At 38.1% G+C, this 26,152-nt stretch overlaps 1 protein-coding gene across 4 annotated transcripts; it reads left to right on the top strand.

Annotated features, from left to right (window-relative positions):
* Positions 1-43: 43 nt before the first annotated feature.
* On the top strand, positions 44-25,364 carry LOC121950144 (solute carrier organic anion transporter family member 1C1-like). Of its 4 annotated transcripts, none has more exons than XM_042496062.2 (15): positions 44-514; positions 7,051-7,221; positions 12,821-12,962; positions 15,243-15,375; positions 15,599-15,720; positions 16,068-16,214; positions 17,006-17,104; positions 17,757-18,005; positions 18,998-19,162; positions 19,800-19,995; positions 20,249-20,414; positions 21,286-21,470; positions 22,539-22,603; positions 22,994-23,111; positions 24,693-25,364. In XM_042496062.2, the coding sequence occupies exons 2-15, from the start codon at positions 7,120-7,122 to the stop codon at positions 24,916-24,918; spliced, it is 2,115 nt and encodes a 704-aa protein (XP_042351996.2). In that variant the 5' UTR covers positions 44-514; positions 7,051-7,119; the 3' UTR covers positions 24,919-25,364. The 4 variants fall into 4 exon arrangements, with proteins under 4 accessions (XP_042351996.2, XP_087936547.1, XP_087936548.1 ...); XM_088080421.1 differs by lacking the exon at positions 44-514 and adding an exon at positions 828-976; XM_088080422.1 differs by lacking the exon at positions 44-514 and adding an exon at positions 2,300-2,435.
* Positions 25,365-26,152: the final 788 nt, after the last annotated feature.

Raw genomic sequence — 26,152 nt, 5'->3', positions numbered from 1 at the left:
GAACACTTCCTACTGTGGGAGGCAGTGGGGGGGGGGTTATCATGTTATCTATGCATGTGGTCTTGTCTGAGCCAAATGATACAGCCTCTATGGTAAAATAATGCCTCAACATGCTGCAGGTCTAATAGATTAATTATTCATAGTGGAAATTTGAATTCCTGTTGAGGGTCTGCCGACACACTGCAGATGTTTTCAATATCATTTCACCGCTTAAAGCTTATCGGAGCTGAGTGAAAAGGTCGGATATGTTCTGGCAAGTAGTTTTCGCAGCTCTCTTTATTATCGCGTCACGTGTGCAGCTCTGCGAGCACGCTGCTCAGTATCCACCCTGTCGCTTCCACTGAGACACACTGTTCCCCGCTGCAGACGAGCGTCTGCGCTATGAGCAGGTGATTTTATTACAACCACAGGCTCATTCTGTGAAACAACAGGATTATTCCGCCTCAGTTTTTTTTTATTTTGAAATTAGAAGTTAGAGAGGACGTCAAGAGGACGGGCTGCAGCTTGGAGTTGGGTAAGTATCATGATGTTCTTATTAGTCAACATTTTCTGACAATGAAAATCATGTGCTTAATGTTTCTTGGACATTTAGACTCCTTTCAAGACTAGAATTAAGTGAAGTTGCAGTGATGTGATTTGAGATATATTCAACTGAGAGACAAAAACTGTCTCAGTGTCAGTAGCTAGGTGTGCTCCCATCCACCTGTGGTTGTGTGCATTTGTCTGCCACACGCACAAAAAAAAAGAAAAAATCGGGGAAAAAAACCCAAAAATATTACTAAGAGGTTTTGACACATGGCAGATGTTGGAAAGTTGGTGTCTCGATAACAGAAAAATGCGAAAAGTGCAGTGAAAGAAACCTTGGTGAACAAAGTATGACGTACATGGAGGCACGTGACAAAAACGTTGAGGAAGGTGAAGAGACAAAACATGGCGGCAGACGGAACTCTATGAAACCTTATGAAACAAACAAATGGTAGGCACAAATTTAATTTTTTTTAATCCTTTTTGTTGTTATTCGTTTGACTGAGGCAACTTCAATGACTTTATCTCGGCGCCCTCTTTTTTGCCATGTTTTATTTGGTTTTAATGTTTTTTTGGACAGTTTTGTGTGTATATATAATATTAATGTGGGGCTACTGTTATTTCTTAAATGAAAAAAAGTTTTTAGATGCATAAAAATGATTATTATTCATTTAAAATTATGATACTTTTTGCAAAGGTCTAAATTCATAAATGTTGGCTAGCTTTGCTTTGATAAAACCTCACTTCCATGCTAAATAAATGTATATTCAACTATATTGTAAGACTATAGGTTACCTTTAGCAAAACAAAACAGAAGCAAAAAAGCTGCTAAACCATAAGATTGTGCTCCCAGTTATTTTTTTCCATTGAAGTCTCGACTATTGTTGATCCCTGGCATGCTTTGTGTTATCTTATTTCACTTTTCCATGTTTATCTCTTCATCTGCCATTATGTGTGTGTGTGTGTGAGTGTGTGTGTGTGTTTTGTTTAAAGTTAAATAGTCTGCATATTACACAAAGAAGAAAAAATTCTATTTAAACTTTTTTTTGCATTAAAATATGTTGTAATTAACACCACCAACTGTTTATTTCCCAAGAGCCATCTCCTAATATTCGCACAACAGTAGTAAATGAAACTGTTCTTTTTTTAAAAAAAACAAAAAAAAACAAACAAAGGATTTTATTTGGTCTTTTTTTAAAATATAGACCTACATTGTTAATATTTTTAAAAATTATTTCACTCTGTACATTTGGATCAAAGACTGTATATAAAGATGAACAGCACAATTCAACTTCCTCCCTCTGTACAAAAATAAAGCCAAAACATTCCACATATGGCTGCTGACATTCTGTGCTGGTAAATCTGCACAATGGATGTATGAAGAGACCTGGATACAACATTGGCAGCAGGGTGCCACTCATTTCTTTAAGACTTGTTGAGAAGTGCATTAAGTTAAAATGGCTCAACTGCAGCATATAAAATTTACCTGCATGAGTGGTGCTGCTTCTGCATCATTGGGCCCATAAAGCAATCGCACAAGAGACTCACGGCAGCCGAGCACAGCCGAGCAGCCAACTTCTGGTTTGGCGCTTCACTAGCTTAAATTGGGATCAAATTATTTAAACTTGCGTCTCTTTTGGACTTTCCAAATGTACTAGACTAAATGGATTAAATCCTGATAGTGAAATGAGACTTTTGGTGGGGGTCATAACGTTTAGAAAAATCAACTCATCCATTCATTTCACTCATTTATAGGTGCCTTTTTCCCAATTTAAGTCTATGGGAAAAAGTCTTTTTGGGCCCAGTGGCGGACCATGGAAATTGCAGTACTGCTGTTACCACTACGAATTTTGGCATCAAAGCCTGGCGCACTTCTTGGGGGCCTGATCTGGACAGTAATGATTTCCGTGGTATGGAGGTACCATCTACACACTCGTCTAACTAATGAGCAGCGGCATTAATGGAGAGCACACTGACTGGCACACAGAGCTGTCGATCACAGTGTCAGACCCCCTTTTTTAAAGCATCCAATAACTAATTAAAATCAGTCTTATCAGAAAATGAACACTTCAGCATGCAGCAGCATGAAAAGATCTACCTAAAAATAATTATTTTGAGTGTACTTTGAGATTTTAGTTTGGCTCATGTCCCAGACGCTAACATGGAGGGTGCAGGGTTTTTGACCTTTACTGCAGCCAGCCACCAGTTGGAAATTGAGATGTTTTGCCTTCACTTTTAGGGAACTGCCTTGTTGTCTCCTCTTTATTTATTACACAGTCTGTGTTTTGGATGGAAACCTGGCTGCGAAGCATTAACTCTGCATCAGTGATGTGCAGTGTACGCAGCATCCACAGATGCTTAACTGGTTACTCATTATGCATTGATTAATTTACCTGAGTGCATGGAGTATCACCCATAATTCAACAAGATCACGTGATTATGTTTGAACTCAGGACCAGTTTACCCCCATTTCCTGGTGTATTAAACATCAGAGTTTGTTTGATAGTAACCTTTAGTCTTTATCCATTGGTTTCAAAGGGTTTTGCCATCTAAGAGATACAGATTTGCCTTCGTGCACCTCAGTGATTTGAAGTGCAAAGGCGATTCTCTACAACAGCCAAGCACATATGAAATACTACAGAGACTCTTTATCAGGAAGACAGTCAGTGCCTGTAAACAACAATTATTCACTTAAACAGGGTATTGAAAGTCAGAAATTAAAATGATCAGTCATCGACAGCTTCTTTTTTTTGTGCTATGGAGTGAGTGCTTTTCACTTTTATGCTACTCTTTGGTAATGGCTGCAGCAGACATGCAGGCAGTGGCACAGAGTAAGACACAGTTTGCACTGTGTTTCTCTTTTGCCTATAAGTTGTGAATTTAGAGCCCACAACAACTTAGTACGATACAGTCTCTGGCTTTTGTTTGATATTTAATGTCAGCAAAAAGTTGTTGCGCGTGCCAATCCGCCATTAGCGCTGTCAGCTTGTTTACTAGAATACATGAATGCTGCTGTCACATTGAACATCGAATATTGGTATTTGACGAGCAAATCTGAGTCGACCGATATAATTGATGATGAGTTGGATACAGCTCTAGTATTTTACAGAGGAAGAGAGAGGAGACGGTCTGCTTAGAAGTGGTGAATTTACAGCGCACAGCAACTTAATTCAGTACAGTCTCTGGCTTTTGTTTGATATGTTTTTGTTAGCTACGTTAATGCTGCTGTCATGCTGAACATCCTGTTGAGCCCGTTCAAACTTTAAAATTTTGTATGGAACACAAAACGTATCGTTGAATATTGATACTGAATAGCCAAATCCGATTTGACTGGCATAGTTCAGAGTTAGGTACAGCCCTAAAAATTTAGCACAACTTCTAATAGAATGAAATAATGAAGTGATGACACTTCATTTCCAAACTTTCATAACAATGTTCTGCAAAAACACTTCTTGGCCTATTCTCAACTTCATAACTCAGTAACAGAAGGGGAGATATTTGGTCAGATGGTGACACTGATCTCGGGTGTCTATCTTGAAACTGTGCTGATTGTATAGATCTTCTGTGCTGCCGCGTTTAAGATGTGAAGCATTCTCCTTTTAGAATATGTAGCTCTTCGCAGTAACATCCATATTTAAAGCATTTCCTACTTTGATGGCTACAAGACTGAAGACAGATATGAATGTAAACTGTATCTGCAGTTTGAGGAGAAGTCTGTGGAGGCATAAAACTGTGAGGAGAAAATTCTAATTTTAAACATGAAGTACTATGTATATGGTAACTTCTATAAGTTTAACAACAATTATTTCAAGGCCGTGCCCAAGAGTGCATGATGTTGTGAAGAAAAGAGGAGCTGCTCATTATTTGGTATTCTAGGAATGCATTTTATTCACCTTGAACACTGTGTTGAGATGAGTGGGATTTATATGCACCTTAAACTCCCTCCTGTGTGGACTTGAATAGGTAATATTGTCTGGATCTCATAGTGGCTGAGGAGAGGAGGCAGTTTAATTGTGCATACAGAATGTAGCCCTTTACCAGCCTCTCTTGGAGCAAGCCCCTCAGTCAGATACAAGCTTCAAAACAAACTGATGAAATATTTTGACTGTCTTGTGTGAAATATTTGGCTCACAGTCTTTGCATGTGGGATGCAGGTCATTATTGTATACAGTCTTGTTGTGCCAGAATACCGCTCTACTGAATGTCTTTTGGTTTGATGAGCACGAAAGCCTTCATGTCGTTAGCTGCAGCTACATTTCTTTCTAGTTCAAAGCTGTACTGTGGTTTGGTGTAAGGAGGAGGGGGGATCCATAGGGAGTTTCATGTCACTGAATAAACAGTCTGGTTTTTAAACAGTGTCACAGTTTTGCTCCCGGCACGGCTCTGCTCTCTCCATGTATATCCCTGTTTCTCTCTGTCATTATGTCATCATTCACAACCAGACTAAACAACCTTCATGCAAAACTCAGATATCACTCATGCTGATGCTCATGTTGTATGTTGTTTGCTCTTTATGTTAGGTGTTCGATTTGTCCAAATTATTTTTCAGATTGACACTCAAAAAACTGTGACGTTTTCCATCTGTTTGAATTTTTCCTGTTAGCTGTCACATTATTGGTCACGTCATAAATGGGAACATTACCATGGCATAAAAAAATCCAGTTGCCAAAAGTAGGAGACATTCGCCAGATTTAGTAAAACTTCTGAGGGAAACCTGCCCGACCTGTCTGACTGACACAAAATCCATTCGTTACAGCTCCTCAGCTCTTTGCATATTTTTCTGTCACTCATCAATGAGTTTGATGATTCCTCTTAAAGTTAACCTTCACCATTTGAAAAAAAGCTCTTAAATATCAACAATTCCTTTGAGGGGATTATTATCACAACTAGATGAAAGAACATTTTGTAAAAAAAAATAGAGTTTCCTCTCTGGTATGAAAAAGACCTTTTACTGTATTAACTAAGTTGCCTATTGCCGTCCCTCAGTGTATTGTGTGCTGTACATGTAGGCATAACTGATCCATATGTCGCATGTGGTGTAAAAACAGTCAAAAGTCACGAATTATCATGACATCCATGTAACCTCGAGTAGGAACACTGCACACTTTTAACATCATGGAGTTATCCACAATCATGTCACTGATGTTTAAGAAAATGTAATGTTTCAACTCTTCTGCTTGGCCGTGCTTTAAATTATATATCCATTCTATTTTGAAAGCTAAAACCTTAAAGGTCCAGTGTGTAGGATTTAAATCTAGTGCAATAGAGGAGTGTGTAATCTACAACTAGAACTTTAGCACTCGCACATTAAATTCCAGACGAAGCGGTTGTTGTCAATGACTTGTTGTCATGTTTTTGTTTTTTCTTTTTTGTGCCCTGTCTGTGTTGTTGCCATGGAGCAATTAAGTGTTTGTATGTTACAATGAAGCAACACGTCAGGGACAAATAAAGTATAATCAATAATCAATAGAGTTCTCAATCTAAAACCGTGCTCAGTGGCTCCCAACGTTTCCCATAGCAAAAAAGAAATATGATATTCGTAACTATGATTTCATTAGTTTATAATCCCCTGAATGTTCACGTTTTCACTATCTTAGAATGAGCCGTTTGTGTCTACATAATTAGTGGTTCCTCCTACTAGAACAGACAAACCAAATGTATTTTTGCATTGATGCATCAGCCACTGTAGTTGTCCAACACGCTTGGCACACAGAAAAGTTTCACAGAAAACCTGACCACTAGATGCCACTAAATCCCACTCACTAGACCTTAAAAATGTTAAACAGTTTTCAGAATATATCAGATTTGCCCCACAAGCAGAATTTCAGCAGTGAAGAAAACAGCTAATCCAATCTAATCCTATCCAAATGTATTCATAAAGCACATTCAAAAACAACAGCAGTTGACCAAAGTGCTACACAATCAAAAAATAGCAAAAAACATAAAAACAATAGAGGAAAACACGAAGACCAGACCACAAAAAACAACACAGACACAATAAAGATAATACAGAAAGACAAAGAGCAGTTAAAAAAAACAGAAGGACTATAAAATAGAAAGGCAGTGCTCATAGTGAGTAAAAGCCAGAGAATTAAAATAGGTTTTTAAAGCAGGATTTAAAAACAGGCAGTGAAGGGGCCAGCCTTACATGTAGAGCCAACTCTGGATAATTGCATCGCCTTCTTTTTTAAGACACAGGGTAAAGTGCGGACGTTTGACAGTGCTGGAATCGATTGAAGGCTAGTCATTTATCCTTGCTTTTACTGTTTTATGCTCGACCATACACATCAGGCCTGTAGTATCTGCTGACAATGCACAGATGAGATTGACACTGAAGTTGCCTTTATGTTTTTTGTTGTCCTTTGTTTTGTTTTGTTTTTCAACATTTTAGTTCAAGAAATATGCTATTCCTAACTCACAGAACTATGATAGCTGTAAATAACAGTGCTGTTCAAAATGAGTACAATAATCGATGTTGAGCAAAATTGGCTTGACAGATTTCTAAATCCTGATTCCTCTAAACAGATGTGAGCGAGGACAGCCAGAGTGAATCATCTAAAGAGAAACCTCAGCTCAGGCAAAGTACAGGCAGCCATGAAGAAAATGGACGGCACAGCCACGGGCAGCTGGACTCTAGACAGCAACCCTACCTCCTCCTCCTCCTCAGAGAAGAACTCCTGCCACCCCAGTCTGAAGGTACTGTACTCACTCTTCCCTTCCTTTGAACTGCAAGCCATATATCATTTGTCACAGTTCCCGAACATAATATAGTTTTTACTCAACTGAGATGTCTTGAATCTGGGTCTTTTGCGCACCAGTTTAGTCAAAACTCGGGCGTATGATAATGATGAAAAAATCTGATGAAATTTGAAGAAATGTGAGAGAAAAAGTGGCTGGAAGTGGACAGTACAAAACTCCCAATATTTTAGAAAAATTGCATGGACATATCAAACTGGGAAATACCTTAATATTCAGTCTTGCGATTTTTTACTTTTACCATGCAAAAATCCAGTTTTTCCAGTTACACAGGCCACTGGAGACAGTATTATATACTAAACCAGAAAACAGTCATGAGAACATGTGTGGTGTGGTTCAGTCTGGAAGAGCATAGGGTTCACATGCCTGTCATTTGAGTGGCCTGGAGGAAGGCACACACAAATCTCTGCATTGACTGCAGGATCACATGTTTGTAAGGCAGGCAGAGTGCATTATGTTGGTGAATGTATCCTCTTGTGTGTGTGTGAATATTGTAAAAAGCTATGGCTGTCTGCTTTTCTGCTCCGCTGAGTTATTTCAAAAAAAGATGTTTTACAGATGACTAGCTGAATAAGACCACTTTAGGCGTCCTCTGTGTCTGTTGGTGCAAAACCATGAATGTGTGATCACCTACTGAAAGTTTGAGTTGAGCGAGCTGCATGTTTCTGCCCGGCCCAGTTGACTAGGTATTAAGTCAATGGGAAAAATTCATTAAACAAAGTTTGTGCTTGGGCAAAAGAGGTGAGAATGGATGGTCTGTGCCTCTTTATTGGATTAGGAAGCACACTGGACAGAAATGAAAAAGCTGCTTAGAGAAATACTTGGGCAACTACATGCAGCAATAATAAGGAATTCCAGTCATGCCACCTTTTTGTCCATGTGTGTTTTCCTTCAATGTCGAGTAATCTTACCATGATCCTCTAAGTGACGTGCTTTGATACAACATGCACTTCTAGAAAAAAAGGCTTGTCGACTCCGTGTAGCACGTGCTAAAAAAAACCAGGAAAATTCTGCATGAATAGCCCACGTTTGTATTCTACATATTGCATGACTTCACATGCAAATATTGTGAGATACAGCCTGTGACATGCTGTTTTTATTCTCATTGAACGATCTTTCTGGTTCTGTTTCCAATTGAACCATGTGGAGATTTTAAATACAGAAAGTTAAAGTAAGCAATCAATATATGTTTAATATTATCAGAGAGAATTACATTTTTTCAGAACAAGACTGCTGGTATTTTGCCACAGAGGAAAGCATGATATTTGATTTTAAGAAAAGTTGCAGAACTGTATACTTAAGAGTTATAGGAGCAGTGTGCAGCATGGAGGGTCTATTGATGGAAGTGGAATAAAGTATTCATAAGTGTGTTTTCATTAGTTTAGAATCACCTGAAACAAAGAATCGTGGTGTTTCTGTAACTGTAGAATGAGCCCTTGTTTTTTTTTACCTAAATAGGGTGCCGGTCCATGGCAGGGTCTGCTATGTAGCCCAGAACAGACAAACCAACTTCCTTTAAAGAAGTAAAATATCAGATCAGTGACATTTATATCGTGATATATTAAATTTAATGAATTAGTGACTAGGGTTGCAAAGGAATGACATTTTCACAGAATCTGTCGCAAAAAGTATCATGGTATTGCACAGTTACTATTATCACTTACACTGACCCTTAAAGATGTGAAAACAGGAGTTTTTTGGGGGGAGTTGAACAAAAGCTTTATTGCAATTGAAAGTTACAACCATTTTGTATAAGTAAAAGTCATACAGGCAGTGGAGTGGGAAAGGAGATTTGCATGCTCATGAGATTGTCTTTTTGGTTGCATTTTTTTTCAATACTGTAGACAAGCAACTGTACACAGTATGACACCTGCCTCACAGTTAGTACAAATTCAGTGCAAAACACACACACACACACACACACACACACACACACACACACACACACACACACACACACTAGTGTGTGAAAAAAACAAAAACAGTACTACAATAAAACCAGGAACTGAGGAAACACTACCATAAGTGAGGAAACATCAGAGGCAGTGTAAAACCTATAAATAGAAAGATAAAAAAATAAATAGATAAATAAATAAAATAATAATAGCAATAAAATAAATAGATATGTAGATAAAATTCTCAAATTGCAAATAAAAGGTAAATGAAAGGATAACAGCCCAAAGTAAAATAACAATAAATGTGTTAAAAATAATAAAATGATAGCGAAAGTAGTAAAACTGTGTAACAGACTAGAATATATCAATAAATAGTCAATAGATAAATAAAGTGCAATTAAAAGCCAAAGTAAAGTTAAATTTAAAGCCAAACTAAAGAGGTAGGTCTTGAATTTGCCTTAAAAAATATCAACCCCCTCTGTGATCTAAAATAATATTCCTCACACACTTCACTATCCCATATTTCAAAAAGTTGGGAAGGTTCCTTTGAATTATTGTGTCTGGCATACTGCCAACACCGTGATGCTGGTGAAAGGTTTTTAGATCCTCAAGTCAACATCATTAATGCAGTCATATGAGACCCATCGTGCCTCAGCATTCCAGCGGAAGCATTATATCCACTTATATTCTGTGGTATGAATGGTAATTATGCACTTGACATTAGAGCGAAGCCTGCCCTTACATCGAGAGAATCGGCTGCAGACCACCCATGTTGTTGCCATAGCTCCACTGGTCCTTCGTAGCTCCTCACACACTTGACACTTTCTTCTCATCCCTCCCTGTATTAATGCTGCTGAGAAAGTGAGACATGAGAAAAAATGCTGTGATTGTTTATTAAATTTGGCAGATTTATGTCCATGTATTGCGCACTGCAACGTAATGGACACTGATGCTTCATCATAAACTACTGAGCTGTTGAATTAATGCTGAGAGAGAAAAAACAACACACACTTATTTACCCACTTCCTTCTCTGTTTTTAAGATTCTTGCTCAGCTTAACTCCGATTGGACGAGGTTTGGGTAAACACAAATGGGGTCACAGTTCACATGACCTAAACTTTAAGTTCACTGTAAAATCCAATCTGTGTGCAACGTACACGGTAGCACTGCTGCAGGATTTTGGGTCACTGGGATTTCCATAAGCAGACTGGTTTTTGAGCCACTCTAAAAGACTGATAAGCCAGGCTTTCAGGTTCATTAATCATGTTATTCAGGGTATATTTAGCTATTAATGCATGTGGTATGCCCAGAGGAATAATACTTCACCATTGATTTACTTTGTGTTTACACTTTGAGTGATGACCTGAAAAGATAACAGCTTTTTTCAGTGAATGGCACCAACCACGTATGTCCATTACTGCAGCTGATAATGCCCAATAACTGCTGATGTTTTGAAATTTATTTGTGAATTGTCCTGTAAAGTTTGGTACACATTTTAAGATCTTGTTTGGGGTGATGTATCTTTTAAAATAGGTAAATAATAGTAACACCATTATTGTGAAAAACAGTTATCTATGAAGTCATAGTTGCTTTTCCAATGTCATCATGTCAGGATGATTTTGTCTGGGGAACATTCAGAGTGTTTTGGGCTCCAGCTTGAAATCTGACAAGCTAATTATGCTCATCTTATTTCATGACATTTTTCTATAGACAGAGAATGTGAAAAATAGAGAAATTAAAAAATGATGTGAGAACCAGTGGACAATGGATATGAAATCAGACACATATCAGAACGGTTAGTTGAAGCTGTCAGCCTGTGGTCTTCCTCCACCTCATTACATGTATTCTGAGTGAAAGCCTATTGTCAAAATGAAAGAAAAAATATTTCAGAGTTAAAGATGAATTTGACTGATACAGTGTTTCCAACAGAATAAGAGTCTGTGTTTGCCGGTAGCTGTCATTGTTTTCTGTTGTGTGTGTGTGTGTGTGTTAGTGTGTTTGTGTGTTTGTGTGTGTGTGTGTGTGTCCTTTTTATCGCATGTGTCCCCTCTCAAAATTCAGGCAAAATTCCCCCTGAGCTTTTTTTTCTCTCAGGAGCAGTTTGAGGAGTTTGTGTTGCGGTGTGGATAATTGATCAGTCAATCCGGTCAGAGCTGATCAGATGGACGGATGAAAGGAGCAGCTGCTGCAGAGGCGAGAGAATGCAAACTTTTATGGCCGTGACTCACCGAGGTCGTCTGTAATTGTGACTGCCACTTGGACAGCTAAAGCTAGTATGCCAGTTAGCTCATCAACAACACATTCCAGTATATTTACTGTGAGCCAGTGAACAACAACACGAACCATCAGGAGTTGCTTCTGTTAAGAGCTCATTATATATCAAGTTTGTTTTGGTCCCACTCCTTCTTAACTTTAGCCGTTTGTTTCCATTTTTCACCTCCGTATCTCTTCTCGTGCGCTGAGCTGAATGGCCAATCAGAGTAATTTCACTCTTTAAAGAGCTCTATAGCCTCCACCGCTCTTTTAACATGCTGAGTCCGCTGAAAAAAAAGCCAACAAGGGCCAGTGGTGCAGGACACACTGCAGTGACGAGGACCGTGGGCTTGTGCCGACATTCAGCTTGATGTGTGAAGTCCTTTTAGACCTACAGCATTTAATAATTGTTACTGTCACTGCGCCTGGTATTATTCTGCTGCTCCGTCTGTGCCCAGAGTTAAAGTTCTCAATGGGCCGAAAATTACAACCAGAGTCAAACTAACCCGTGTGAGTTTAAGCCCGGACCTGTCCCAACTGAGATTTTCACATAAATTACCCAACCCGTCAGGCTCAGGTTGGGAATGACAACTCTACTCAGAGTACAGTGCGTAGCAGAATAGCATTTATATTCCAGTAGCTCTACTTATGAACAGTCCAGCTCAAAAATATAAAATCAATACGTGGCAGCAGATGTTTTGATCGTGGCGGGCTGCCACAAATAAATTAATGTGTGGTAAACCCTGTGATAGGATTATTTTAAATAAAAGTGTTCAGGTTTTATAAAGATATTGCGATTATTGTTTTTTTTTTTTTTGGTCACGATAATCGTTCAGTAAAAATCTGATATTGTGCCCTACATTACAAGAATAATACATTTAGTTTAACTGAAAAAAATAGAAAGACATGAGTATACATGTGTGTTTCCCTTCCAAGCTCGGGCTGTTTTCATCTCTAAGAGTGCAGGCTGTGGTTACTCTCACCTGTTTCCAATTATGCTGCATGTCAGCCGCTCTGTCGGCTTACGGCACAGAGGATGAGTCTGTGTCCTGGTGGGTTTGGCTTTTCTAATCCATCTTTTGTTGCTGACTGTTTGTGTCCACAGGTGGCTCAGCTCAATATACTCTCTGGCCCAGGCTTTAATAGCCACCTTTACAAATGTGTGTCTGCACTGCAAATTCATACACTCACTCAGAGAAATACACGCTCAAAGTCACAAGCTAGTGCTCAGTTCTATGTACATTTTATATGTACGTTGTTTTATTTTAGTTATAAAGTCTTTATATTCCCTTTTCAGTCCTGACTTTGGAGTGCGACTCTTACTTTTCACATTTTCTTTCCACTCTTGTTTTGAGATTTTTGCTGTCTCTTTTCTTTCTGTATCTCTGTAGATGTTCCTTGCAGCCTTGTCCTTTGCCTACTTTGCCAAGGCTTTATCTGGCAGCTACATGAAAAGCACAATTACACAACTAGAAAGGCGATTTGACATCCCCAGTTATCTGATCGGCATCATAGACGGGAGCTTTGAAATAGGTGAGTTTTCGATTCCTTCTTTGTCAACGTGTCCCTCTGTTTATTGGCAAAACAGTTCTGAAGCATTTAGATGCTAATGTAAGTAAGCCCTGAATATGTCCTCAGCATGCCAGAGAGCTTGACACTATGGCACTTATGCATCCCCCTTTGAGCTTTGAATACTCACAATGATTGTGTACCTAATTGAATACTAATAAGCAAAAAATCCTTTGAAGGTTACTGCATGTGAGCTTGGAATAGAGGGATTTTGTGATGATTTGTGTGGTTACACAACAGACTGGGGACATGACATATAAGACTCTCAGTTTAGGCCTTAGATGAATTTGAATTTTCACACTCACTTTGATCAAAAGCTACACAGATGTCTGGTAGGCTGTTGGAGCTGTAAATTAAATGCATTTCATGAAAAAGCTGTGGACTGTTTGTCATATAGCCTTGCGGTTAAAGCAAGTCACACTGTATTTGTCTGAATTTGAAGACCTGCCTCCTGTTTTTATATGTCTTAAAGGTAGAGATCCTGCTGCATGTCTGCTTAATTAAACAATAGTATATCCAAAATCAGGGTTACAAGAGATTACATCTTACAACATGTGTAACATGTGTCTTGATTAATTCTGATATTTAAAATATTATTTAGATGTTCTTAGATACCATAAAAACTTAGATAGTGGACAGGGCCTTTATCCGATAGAGGTGGGTTTTTTTCCCCCTAATTCCACCTGTATGATCGGGAATCACTGCGATGTCCCGCGAACAACAACTGGCAATTGATATAAATTACATAGATATATAAAATAGGCAAACTTGTTTGTCATTTTCAGCCTTTATTTTAACATGTAAAGATCTATAGATAAAAACTGGTGGTCCAACCTGTCTGAAACTTCTGCCATGCTCATTTTACGTACTTTGTTGCTTTGCTAGCGTCTTTCATCAACCAAATCTAACAGCATGGAAGCTAAGCAGTGTGCTGCTGTGGACAGGAGGAGCTGCAAAACGTATTTTCACCATTTATGAAGACCAACCTGGGAATCAATTTAAGTTTAACAAGTTCCGAACCCAATTATGTTCCATCATAATGATGGATTTCTTCTCTAAATGCACTCATAAATCACTAGCAAAAAAAAAAAAAAAATTGATAGGATACTTTTTTTCCGGCTATTCCAATGCACAAAGAATCTTAACTCATATAAATGAATAAGTTATGCTTTAAAAGACGTTTCATGTCAATAGATCTTAATTTTGTCATTGTGACTCAATAAATAAAAACAAAAATTGAACATGTCATTAATTTCTGAAGTGTCTCCTGAAAATAGTATGTGGAAAACTTCCAGAGGTGAATATTCTGTCAACAATAATGAATAAGATACTAAAGAAGCTTGTTGTATCATTAGAAAATCAAATCTGGACAGTATTTCCTCGTATAAACTTTATTTCTCCTATTCATTTTTGGTGACATTCAGATCCACTTCCCCTTTCCAATGGATGAATATTTTTGAAAAAAAATCCTGAATAAAAGCTGTAAATCATTTATATGATTTTTTAACATAAATAATGTAACATCCAATGTTTACTTTAAAAGCTGTTTCTTTCCACAAATTATGTATTTGAACTACATGAATAATAGACCTCCAAAGTACAATGCGCCTGCTCCTTTCATCACAGTTGGCAATGCTTGTTAAAAAAGGGGGCGTGGCTCCACAGCAGATCACTTTAGGTGACGTGGAACACTGTGATTGGCTTACAGACATCCCATTAAATAAGTCTGTACATTTGGGTGGAGTTGATTGACAGTTATCATGGCTCTAGACATCCTAGAAAAGTTATGTCCACTTGAATGAACAGGGGATTTGAATAGGTTAAGTGTACAAAATATTCAGAATATTTACACCACTTTACCTTACCCACTAACAGATCCAGACAATATTAGACCAGCAACTCTAAACTCCATTTTCTAAAATGACAGTTTTTGTCATTGGAGTCTATTGGCTCTGAGATAACAGCTTCAGTGTCTGACAGCAAGGTAAAGCAGTGCAAATATTCCAAGTAAAGCCTACATTCTAACTGACATTGTAATTTTATAGGTGGGCCTTTTTAAGGTGTCTAAAAACTAACCAGTGGAGGCAGCATTTGCCATTTTATGTACATGAAGCAGGGTTTTCTACCTGGACATTTTTCTAAATAAACATTGGGATTTTGTCTTTACTTAAATACTCTCAACAGCAGTTCCTGTATGTTATGCCTTTGTCTCCGTCTCCTTTTCTGATCATCTCAAATTTGTAGGGAATTTGTTGGTGATTGCCTTTGTGAGCTATTTTGGGGCCAAACTCCACCGACCCAAGATCATAGCAATGGGATGCGTCTTGATGTCTTTTGGGACCTTCTTGATCGCCATGCCTCATTTCATCATTGGCCAGTAGGCAGAGTTTCATGTCTGTATGCATGCATTGCAGTTTGCAAATTCTGTCCATGTGTTTCTTTTTATTTAAGTCTCGAAGCACCATGAACACAAAGTAGAGAGAGTATTCTTTGCACTTTGAAAATGATGTGTCTTTGTGCTTCACATTGTGAGTATCTAACGATACCTGATGCTTTCTCCCTTCCCTTGTTTAACAGTCACATTGGTATTTTGTACGCAGCTATAAGATCGAAACATCAGTTAGATGGTCAGTGAATTCAACCAATAACTTCTCTCCATGTCCAGCAAGCTCACCTGAGTCCACCAGGGCAGGTGACAGACCCTCTATACTGCCCTCTAGAGGTAAGATGAGGAGTAGTGTACCCATAAAAAAAACATTGCGTTGCTTATTTCTTTTTTACAATTTGTGAATATGGTCATTCTTTTTACCAACACTATTTTCTGTATTGTTTGTTCCGTCTTGGAACCAACATGTGTCTGTTTTATATAACATACATACATACAAAAGACATTTACGGACAGCCAGAAAATTTAAACAATTGCAGTAAACTAGTTACTTTGACATAGTCGTAATATAGGACACAGAAATAAAGACAGTGCGTGCAAAGAATTCATTTAATTTTGTCAATTTTGAAGTTCAGTTTGAATAATAAATTATCTCATTTTTCCTATTTTACTTTGAACTGTAGGCTGTGAGCGAGAGTCCAGTGTTTCAATGTGGATCTATGTGTTTCTGGGAAACGTCCTGCGAGGGATCGGAGAGACTCCAGTCCAGCCTCTGGGAATCTCCTATATTGATGACTATGCACAGTCAGAGAATGCTGCCCTCTATATTGGTAATGCACATCACTCACACGCTTTGTTAGTGACTTTGCATTGTCATTGTTTTTCATTTAGGAAGTGGATTCTCTTTACAGTTGTATAGTTGAATAAACAGGTTCTATAGCCAGGCAACCAAGAATTATTATTATTATATTTTTTTTTCATATGTATTGGCAGGTATATGTACTTGGGATTAACGGGGAGTAGGTGATTCTAAAAATGTACTTAAATTGACTATTATTCAGTGGAATAAGGGCTGGGCATTATATCGATAATACATTAATCAGTATTCTGATAATTTAGTTTTTCCCCATATTGCCCAGCCATTAATGGAAATACCAAATAGATTCATCTTAAAAATCAGAACCTTTGCTTAAATTGAGACCTAACATAAAGTTTTATGTTTGTTTAAGGGCTGGGTGAAATGTAGAAAATGAAATGTCACAATATTTTGGTCTAAATACCTCGATATGTATATTGCAATAATATTGTAATGTTGACTATTGGTACTTTGACAAAATATAAACAAAATGAGATTTTTGATAAATAATCAGTAATGTGGATATGATGACTAACTATAAAGGCAAAAGAACGGCTAGAAGAGTCTGGTAAGATTAAAATGATATCGCTGTATGCAGCCTTTAAACCAGGAAGACAGCACTTATGATATTTGGATATCTGAAATCTAAAATGGTATTCAGTTTCATTATTAAACTGATATAATATTGACATATTGCCCAGCCATTGTGTGTATGTCATTAGGTGTTGAATGCAGTTAAACACATTCATTTGTTGTTTATGTTAGGATGTGTTCAAACCATATCAATTATCGGTCCTGTCTTTGGGTACCTGCTGGGGTCTCTTTGTGCTAAGATCTACGTTGACATCGGCTATGTGGACATGGGTGAGTAAGTTTTCATCTGACTCATAAACTATAATTTATTACATAACATGTTTTGCTTTGTAAATTGTTGTTGCAGATTATCACGTATTCACACTTTAGAATTCACACTCCTGTGTGGATAGTTGGATTTATGAATTTGTTGTTGTACACAATGGTGTTGAAGCTGTGCAGCTTCCAACACACCCGCCAAGAGGAAATGAATTAGAGGAGGGTAAATTCTGAGAAACACTTTGAAGTGTGTCGTAAATACAAGTCAGGAGGCATCTCCTCATTTTCTGAAATGTCGCTTTAAACATTTGCCACAGCCCTAAATTGTAAACAGACACTTCAACCCATAATCAAAAATACATACTTTTCCTCTTACTTCTAGTGCCATATTTCTAGATTGTTTTGATGTGTGTGACAGAGTGCTGGAGATATCAGCCATAGAGATGTCTACCTCCTCTCAAATATAATGGAACTAGATGGCACTCAGCCTGGTTATGTTGACTTTGTGGTGAACTAAGAGTCTGTAAAGGTACTTTGAAACTGCCTCTATATATATATATTGTACTCAAAAATTAAATGAAACCTTACCTATAGTAAATGAGAAGCAGATTAGAGAAAAAAAAAGTCCACATACTGTAGCGGTAAGGTTCTTATATCTTCGCAGAGACGGTGACGATTACCCCTGGTGATGCCCGCTGGGTGGGTGCGTGGTGGCTGGGCTACCTTATCGCCGGTACCATCACCCTCATGTCTGCGGTTCCTTTCTGGTTCCTGCCTAAATCGCTGCCCATGCCCGTGGATAAACACGATACCAGCTGCACTCCAGAGCAAACCAGGTTTATCAAAGATTCCCCAACCATGGAGCACAAGTTCAGACCTGAGGAGCCGGCTAATTTACATCGGATGGCCAAAGGTATGATTGCAGTCACTTCAGCATGTTGGAAAGAAAATTTGATTGTTGAGTAATTGTGTCATAATCTTCATGCATTCCAGAGAATCATAAAAACTTTGACTTTTCTCATATGACTACTTCCTTTATTAACCCTCAGTATTCTTACATTTCTACTGCAACTGACCTTTATGCCTCACAGCCCTTTGTTCTTCTGACCACAATATCTCAGGAATGCTTTAAAGGAATTTGGCATAAACTTGGACTCAGTGATGACCTGATTAGATTTTGAGGGTCAAAGGTCAAGGTCACTGTGACCCTGCATCTGTCTCAGTCTCATGAATGCAATACCTCAAGATTTTCCATAAATTTGGCATAAACATCTGCTTGGATTCACAGATGAACTGATAAGAAAATGTTCAAAGGTCTAGGTCACCATGACCTCACAAAACAAGCTTTTGACCGTGGCTCAAGAATTCATACACTAATTACAACAAAAGAAATTCATACAAATGTATTATCGATAAAAATGATAACGTGATGACATTTTATATCTAAAATGTCAAAGGCTAAAGTCTATGTTCCCTCATAATGTTTTTCCAAAACACTCTTGAGTTAATGGGTAAAATACATATCTTTGAAATCATAGCTCATACAGAACAGGTGCAGTGAAGCCTCTGACTCTGGGAAGGACAAATGATGCTGATAAAAGACAGGTGTGACAGAAAACATGCGGGAAACAAACGACAGGAAGAAAAACCAGACATAACACATGAGGAGTGATTGTACAACATGTGCAACATGAAACAAGGAAAAAAATTAACAGAAAACCCTAAAACAAAGTCCACACAATAACAGAATATAAACAAAGACCCAAGGTTGTGTCGTTTGAAACATGTTTGTAGGTCTAGTTTTGAATGCCATATTCTCATTATAAATGCAATAGTAATTTTTAAATTCTGAAAAGATTGAGAGAAACATAATATACACTGGTTTTCGTAAACTTTCCCATGCAGAGTTTCTGCCCACGTTGAAGAGCCTCCTTGGAAATCCTGTGTACATCACTTTTCTATGCGTGACCATCATTCAATTCAACTCTCTCATCGGGATGGTCACCTACAAACCCAAATACATCGAGCAACACTACGGCCAGTCAGCCTCAAAGGCCAACTTTCTTATGGGTAAGCAGACTGTTTTCACAGTTCCCAATGTTTACCTTGTTTGGGTGATTTTTGTCTGGTCATTTTGTCTTTTGTAGATGAGTTATAAGCTTGTTCAAAGCTTGTGCTGCTTCACTGTGAAAGGAAAAGAATTTAAGGATGCAAAGTGATGTGAGCTGGATGGTCATCATAAGAGTTTCCCGAGCCAGCTTTTGATGAATATTTTATGCTCCAACTCCCACATCCCTCTTAAGTAAACGCTGCAGCTTCCAAACGACAGGCAGGTTTACTGAAATTGTTGGACACTGTGAAATGGCAGTTTGGCATATATTCTAAAAAGTACACAGATTAATTAGACTAGTCATGAGGTCAACGTGATTGAATTGGAGACAGCGTAATAACAGCTCCTCCTCCAAATGACAGAATGAGTGAAGAGGTTGTTGTATGAGGCATTTCTTATCCTCTCTACCATAATTTTCATCTCTCTCGACATGTCTTCCGTACACTTTACATGAAATATGGATCAAACTACTTTCATATGAAGAGTGCTCTGGCTTTGATCCACCTCTCAGGGAGCGACGTTGTTGCCTGATGTTGCGCTTTTACGTTGTTTCCTGATCATCTAAATAATCCGTTTGTATTTTGCGGTTCGGCTTAGGAACCATCAACATCCCGGCTGTGGCCCTCGGGATGTTCTCTGGAGGCGTTGTCATGAAGAAGTACAAGCTGGGTATCATGGGAGCAGCTAAATTTGCCTTTGGGACCTCATTGCTGGGATACTTCCTGTCACTCTTTTTCTTAGCCATGGGCTGTGAGAACTCCAAGGTGGCAGGCATCACAGTCTCATACACCGGGTATGTGATGTCTGGATACATCTCTCTGAGGTCTTAGTGGAAGAGGTAACATTCAGTACAAAGGAGCTCGGTTTGGATTCAGAGAAACTCTACAAGTAATCAGTACAGCTACCACACTTTCCAAAGTTCCTTTTGTAGTGTGTTGCCTTTCTTTGTCCCTGTCTTCATATTTCATGCCATGGCTTCTTATTTGATCCATTTTTCATAGGAGCCGTCAATAATATATGCACATTCTTCGTGTTGTCCCACGCAGAGTGGAAGGCTTGTCTTATCAGGAGCAGTCTCTCGCCTCCGACTGTAATTCGGGCTGCTTGTGCTCAAGAAAGGAGTGGGACCCAGTGTGCGGAGAGAACGGGATTACCTATGTGTCCCCCTGCTTGGCTGGATGCACCTCGTCCACTGGCTCTGGTAGAAATATGGTCAGACACCGCTGACTTCATGACACATCCACATTTCTCAGTATAACTGCGTATTAACACACCTTAAAGGAATCCTTCGCCCACAAAATTATTACTTTTGTATCAGTTACTCACCCCGTGTTGTGCAAGATTTGTGGGGGAAAAAAAGGTTTCTCACACACCTTCATGGTGAGCAAACAATCCAAAAAAGGAGAAAATTCTTAAAGTGATTGGCAGTCGCATTTAACAACAGCAAAACTACATCAAAACCTCAGTTAGAAAATTCTTGCACAACTTGCACAGCTATCCAGTGGTATGATCACTACTTCCCAAACACAATTGTTTTTGCAAAAACCTTATTATTGAAAACACTTTTGCATACAAATCGCACCTTACCAAGCACATGCGCTTTAACTCTGCTGGTGCTTTCCGTTAGGTAGAGTTCAAACACACACCTGCTGGGGCCCACAACGTGTCCATGCCCGAGACTGTTTATGTAAAAGTGTTTTAAACTGTTGTTAAATGTTTTAGCAGAAATCATTGTGTTTGGGAAGTACTGAGCATACAACAGGATAAATAATGATAACAGAGGCTTGGTTTGTACTGCAGGAGTTGTGTAAGAGTTTGTAAACGGATATTTTGCTGTTGAACGTAGCCCCCGTTTACTTTAATTCATCAAGAAATTTTTCCTTCTTCGTTCACTCTGGAGACTAGCTAACATGATATGAGTAACTGATATACAAATGGTCGTCATGTGGTTTAGGTGTATGTTTAAAGCTAAATCATATAAAGCCCATTATTGCTGATGCTTGCAGAGTATGGTATTAAAGTTGTAATGGCATGACAATTTACCCACAGGACATGTCATTTATTGACTTTTCGTCTTTGTCAGATGTTTGACAATTGCAGGTGTGTAGCGCTGGCTGACACCCAACCAGGCAACCTGACAGCCACTCTGGGCCAGTGTCCACGCGGAGATAGCTGTGACAAAATCTTCCCTTACTTCCTGGCTCTGTCTGTCCTCAGCTCGTTCATCATCTCTCTGGGGGGAACACCTGGCTTCATGCTGCTTGTCAGGTCAGTCGATAAACCCCCACGAGGAATCACTGGACTCACTCCACATCCAGACGATTGTTGGAGCTCTACATCATCATCTACATGTTTTCATTCTTGGACAGATTAAACTTCCTGCTGTTATCAGAGAATTACATCTGTTACATATGACTCAGTATCAGTTATTTCACGAATAACTAAAACTATCAGAAATTTGAAGTTTGCATTAAAGCGTTTTTTACCTGTCTTACCTTAAAGCATCATGAAATGCTCATTTGTAAAATGAAAAAGTTTGTCTTCTAAAGAAAAAAATGCTAATTATTTTCTTTATGTGTAACATTGTTTAAAAGTTACATCTCCTTTAAAGGGACAGTTCACCCCAAAGTCAAAAATACATATTTTTCTTCTTACCTGTAGTGCTTTTTTATCAGTCTAGATTGTTATGGTGTGAGTAACTGAGTGTTGAAGATATCAGTCATAGAGATGTCTGCCTTCTCTCAAATATAATATATAATATGATACAAATAATATGTGGTGCTTAAAGCGTATTAAAATAAATTTGAAAAACTAAACAGCAAAGACTCTTTCCAGAAATCATGAACCGGTTATTCAAGATAATCCACATGTTCCAGCACCATAAAGAAGAAAGCATCTCCTGCTACCTCATCTAGCACCACTAAGCCTGCTAATGTTACAGCTCAACCGACGTTTACATCTCACACTGTCGCGAGCCTCTCACTCATAGGTAGATGCATGCTCCCTTCTGCGCAGTGATATACTTGCCAGGTGTAGTTTGGAAGAAAGAAAATAGTTCCTTCGTGAATCTGCTCCCACCAAGGTCTGTCTTGAGTATCCGGGTCATGATTTCTGGAGTTTCTGGAGCTTTTCAAATTCATTTTTTGGCACTTTGAGCACCACAAGCTGAGTGCCATCTAGTTACATTATATTGCAGAGAAGGCTGACCGATGTGGCCGATATCTCTAACACTACTACTCCCCACTTGCACCAAAACAGTTTATATTGATAGACAGCCCTACAGATGAGACAAAAAATGTGATCTGTCTCTTTACCACCTTGTTCTTGTCTCTGTAGGTGCATTAAACCTGAGTTAAAATCCCTCGCTCTTGGAATCTACACACTGGCCACTCGCACCCTCGGTGAGAACTAATTTTGGTATTCTGTACATTACTGTCTAGTTGGTGTGAATGTCAAATACACAGAAATCTCCGCAGAGCTGACATTTAGTATGCTTTATGTTAGAGTGAGCAACTAATGTTATATAATCTTAGCAAATAACTAAAATAATGTCTGTTTGCGTGTGTATGGAAACAAATTATGACTTAAAATTAATCATTAGATATTTCTAAGAATGTTCCTCCAATCCTTTTGGAGTATTTTGGGCATATTGTAATGATTATGTGTACAACAATAACAATAAATATATTTTGTCCTCTGATAACATTTTAAAATGATGGATTTCTCATCTCGAAGCAACCCCCAAAGTGATCTTTGTTTGAAGTATCAACTTATTTTAAATTTCACAACAGCTGGGATACCTGCCCCGATATACTTTGGAGCCATTATAGACACAACCTGCCTCAGATGGGGAAACAAGATGTGTGGAGGACGAGGAGCATGCAGAATATATAACACCTCAGCATACAGGTAATTTGATCAGGAGGGCTTTTGTTATATAGCACTGTATTTAATATTTAACACTAGAGTTCACTTTGAAACAAGACAAACAACTACGCTAGCTGCCTTTTGAGGCTGCAGTGCTTATTATCAACATTATGAGATGCATGAATATGAAGGCATATCACTTCGAATGACTGCAAGTAGAATATTTTAGCTTGCTAGAGCAATACTGCAGCCTGAGAGGAGAAAACCCTGTTGTGTGCGTGTGCAGAATCTGAACAACTACTGTCAATTCTCTCCTGCTCTCGAGTTTCACCTGCTCGCTCACCGTTTTTTTTTTTCTTCTTTTTGACAGTAAGCAGGCGGATCCAGTCGCCATAGTATCCCTAAATAAATGAGGTTAGCTCTTATGTGAGGTGTTTCCACTGCCATTTCTCAGGAAGCATAGGGCAAAGTGTTGGTTTCAGGTTTCTCCTACTGTCTTTGATGGTTATCTTGCGTCTTTCTTGTCACAGTCTGCCGTCTAAAGCAAAACGACATGGACTAAACTAAAAACAAGTAAAAGGGATTTTTTTTATTTTTCAAGTTAATTCTTGCAAAGCTTCTAAGATAACAAAAATTAAGAAATATTTAAAGACCTCTAAAATGCATGGGTAAATTATGTCTAATAAGAATAAATCAGGCATTGCTTTTATATTATATTATATATTTTTTGTTATTCTTTTTTTGGCCCTGTTTGTTTCATGCTTATGTATGAGTTCTTAAACAGCCACTTTTTAAATGTGATTCTTTGTGTTAGCCTATATGTTTCTCTAGAAAATGAATGTAACACTTAAGATCAAAAAGGATGAAAACCAGCAGACAGCAGTGTGTAGTTGCCTCTTTTAGTGTGGCTTTTTTTTAAAATTCCATTCAAGTCAAAAGAGGTTAAACAAGCATAAAACTGGCTATTATTTATCAGAATATTCGAACAGTCCACAATAACAGCAGTATATGAATAATTGAAAAAATGCCATGCTATGACAGGGGTTTGTTTTTTTCCACCAAAATATTCATTATTAGCGAGTGTAAACATAATCTTAATCAAAAGTAACAAATTTTCATTTTTACTGTAGTACTGTATGTGGTTTGTCTCTATCATGTTGCCGTAGATGGCAGGCGCCATTGCACATGTGCTTTCAGGCAGTTCCTTCTGTTCTTGCCCAGATACAAAGCAGATGGCCAATCAAAAAAGATGGCAAGCTAACCAATTATTTAGGGATACTATGGTGACTGGGTTCCCCCACCTACTGTCAAAAAACCCCCCAAAAAAACACGCATAAGCCAGCAGGTGAAACATCACTGCAGGTAGGGGTTAGGTAGATTTCTTGGTCATTGACAGTAGTTGTTCAGATTCTTAGTGCGCTCAAAACATGGTTTTCTCCCCTCAGGCTACAATATTGCTATTATTGGTAGTGACATGCCTTTATGGATTACAAATAGAGACAGTATTTCTATTATTAGACCCTAACCATTACAATAATATGGTATTATGCATAAGTTTACCACTTTGTAGTTTGACTCTTTACCAGTTAGTCTCCTAACAGCGTTTCTTTCTTTTCTGTGCAGGATGGTGTACCTGGGCCTGACACTGGGCTTGAGGACATTCTCCTTCTTCCTTTGTATTTCAGGCTTTGCTCTACTTAAAAGACATATTAAGAGGGAGGAGAAAAATGCTCTGACCAATGGGAGTGCAGAGTTGGAGTCACTAAAGAAAGAGGAGAACAGCTCCATACACTGTGAACAGTTTATACTGGCCTTGGACTGCAATCCTGACAGAGAGACTCGCTTGTGAGCTTCAGCAAAACCTCCTCTGACTCGGCTCCATGGAGCTCCTCACATTGGTATAGAGGAGCCCACACAGTGGACACTTTCTCATAGCGCACAGAGTACATATTTGTACAGGATTCGTGTAGATGATGAGTCTTTTTGAAAAGAAAACATGCTTTTTCTTAAATGTATAAAATGTATGTGTTTGTGTTTTTCATGAGTGGAAGACTTTTGTAGAAAAAAAGAATGCAATTGTGCTGTATTTTCTATGTTGGTCTTCATTTTTATGATTAAACTTGATAAAATAATTTTTTGGATTAAGGTGCCTGTATAAGATGGTTAACAGGGTTCCTGCGAATCCTTAAAAAGACTTTAAAGTCATTGAATTTCTTAATCTAAAAATAATGCCTTAATTGTTATGAAAATATTTAAATCAATCTGTCAAAAGTCTTAAAAATGCTTTAAAATTTGTTTTTTTTCTGTTGTTGCTTTGCAAAATCACAAAATAATTTGTAAAAACTAATTGTTTAATAATTTACAGAATATTTCTCACATTACCATCATGCAAATAAGGGGGAATCAACAACACATGTATCACATCAAATAAATGTTTGGGTTTTTTTGCTTTGTTTTTCCCGAGGCAAACCAAATAGATACTTTTAGGATAATATATATTTTCCATGTGTTCCACTCTTAAAGGTTTTTAAAAAACAGCAACAGTATTTGTAAGAAGATCATCCAACATTTTAACTTCAAAAACATCACGTTGATTTTGCCTTCAACATTTTGACAAAATTGTTCCTAACCCTAAGTGATTAATTTGTGTTTGTGTTTTTGTTTTCTTAAATTTACATCATGTAACAATTGGTCTTAAATTTCATTCAGAGTGGCACTTCAAAGTCTTAAAATTAACTTATCTTAAGCTGTAGAAACCCTGATTAAAACCAGTTATGTAAGTCATGTCATTTCATTTTAGTTAAAAAAGAGAAATGGCCATAAAGAAGCTCTGTGGCCTGCTTTTGTACGTGCAGGAGTTGTGAATGTGTCTTCTTCACACTGAGGAAAAGTGTTTTCTGCGTAAGAAAAAATAAGATTAACAAGCAGAACAAAGCTGGAGGCCACACAGGAGCAGCTGCCTGTAGGCACACAGAGGGGAAACTACTTCTTCCTGTCCAGAAAAAGTCAAGAATAGCTGGGAATTCAAAATGGTTTGTTGAATTTTATGTATTAAAGAAACAGTTCACTTACATCTAAATTGA

This window comes from Plectropomus leopardus, chromosome 7 (genome assembly GCF_026936395.1).
Source record: "Plectropomus leopardus strain MGB_pleo_1.0 chromosome 7, ASM2693639v1, whole genome shotgun sequence".
Taxonomy (NCBI): Eukaryota; Metazoa; Chordata; class Actinopteri; order Perciformes; family Serranidae; genus Plectropomus; species Plectropomus leopardus.
The sequence above is the reverse complement of the archived record's forward strand: the minus strand, read 5'-3'. Positions and strand labels throughout refer to the sequence as shown.

Coding starts and splice junctions, on each gene's coding strand:
- LOC121950144 (XM_042496062.2), top strand. CDS start 7,120: ATGAAGAAAATGGACGGCACAGCCACGGGCAGCTGGACTCTAGACAGC. Junction 12,963..15,242: donor AGACGGGAGCTTTGAAATAG/GTGAGTTTTCGA, acceptor TCAAATTTGTAG/GGAATTTGTTGGTGATTGCC. Junction 17,105..17,756: donor CATCGGCTATGTGGACATGG/GTGAGTAAGTTT, acceptor ATATCTTCGCAG/AGACGGTGACGATTACCCCT.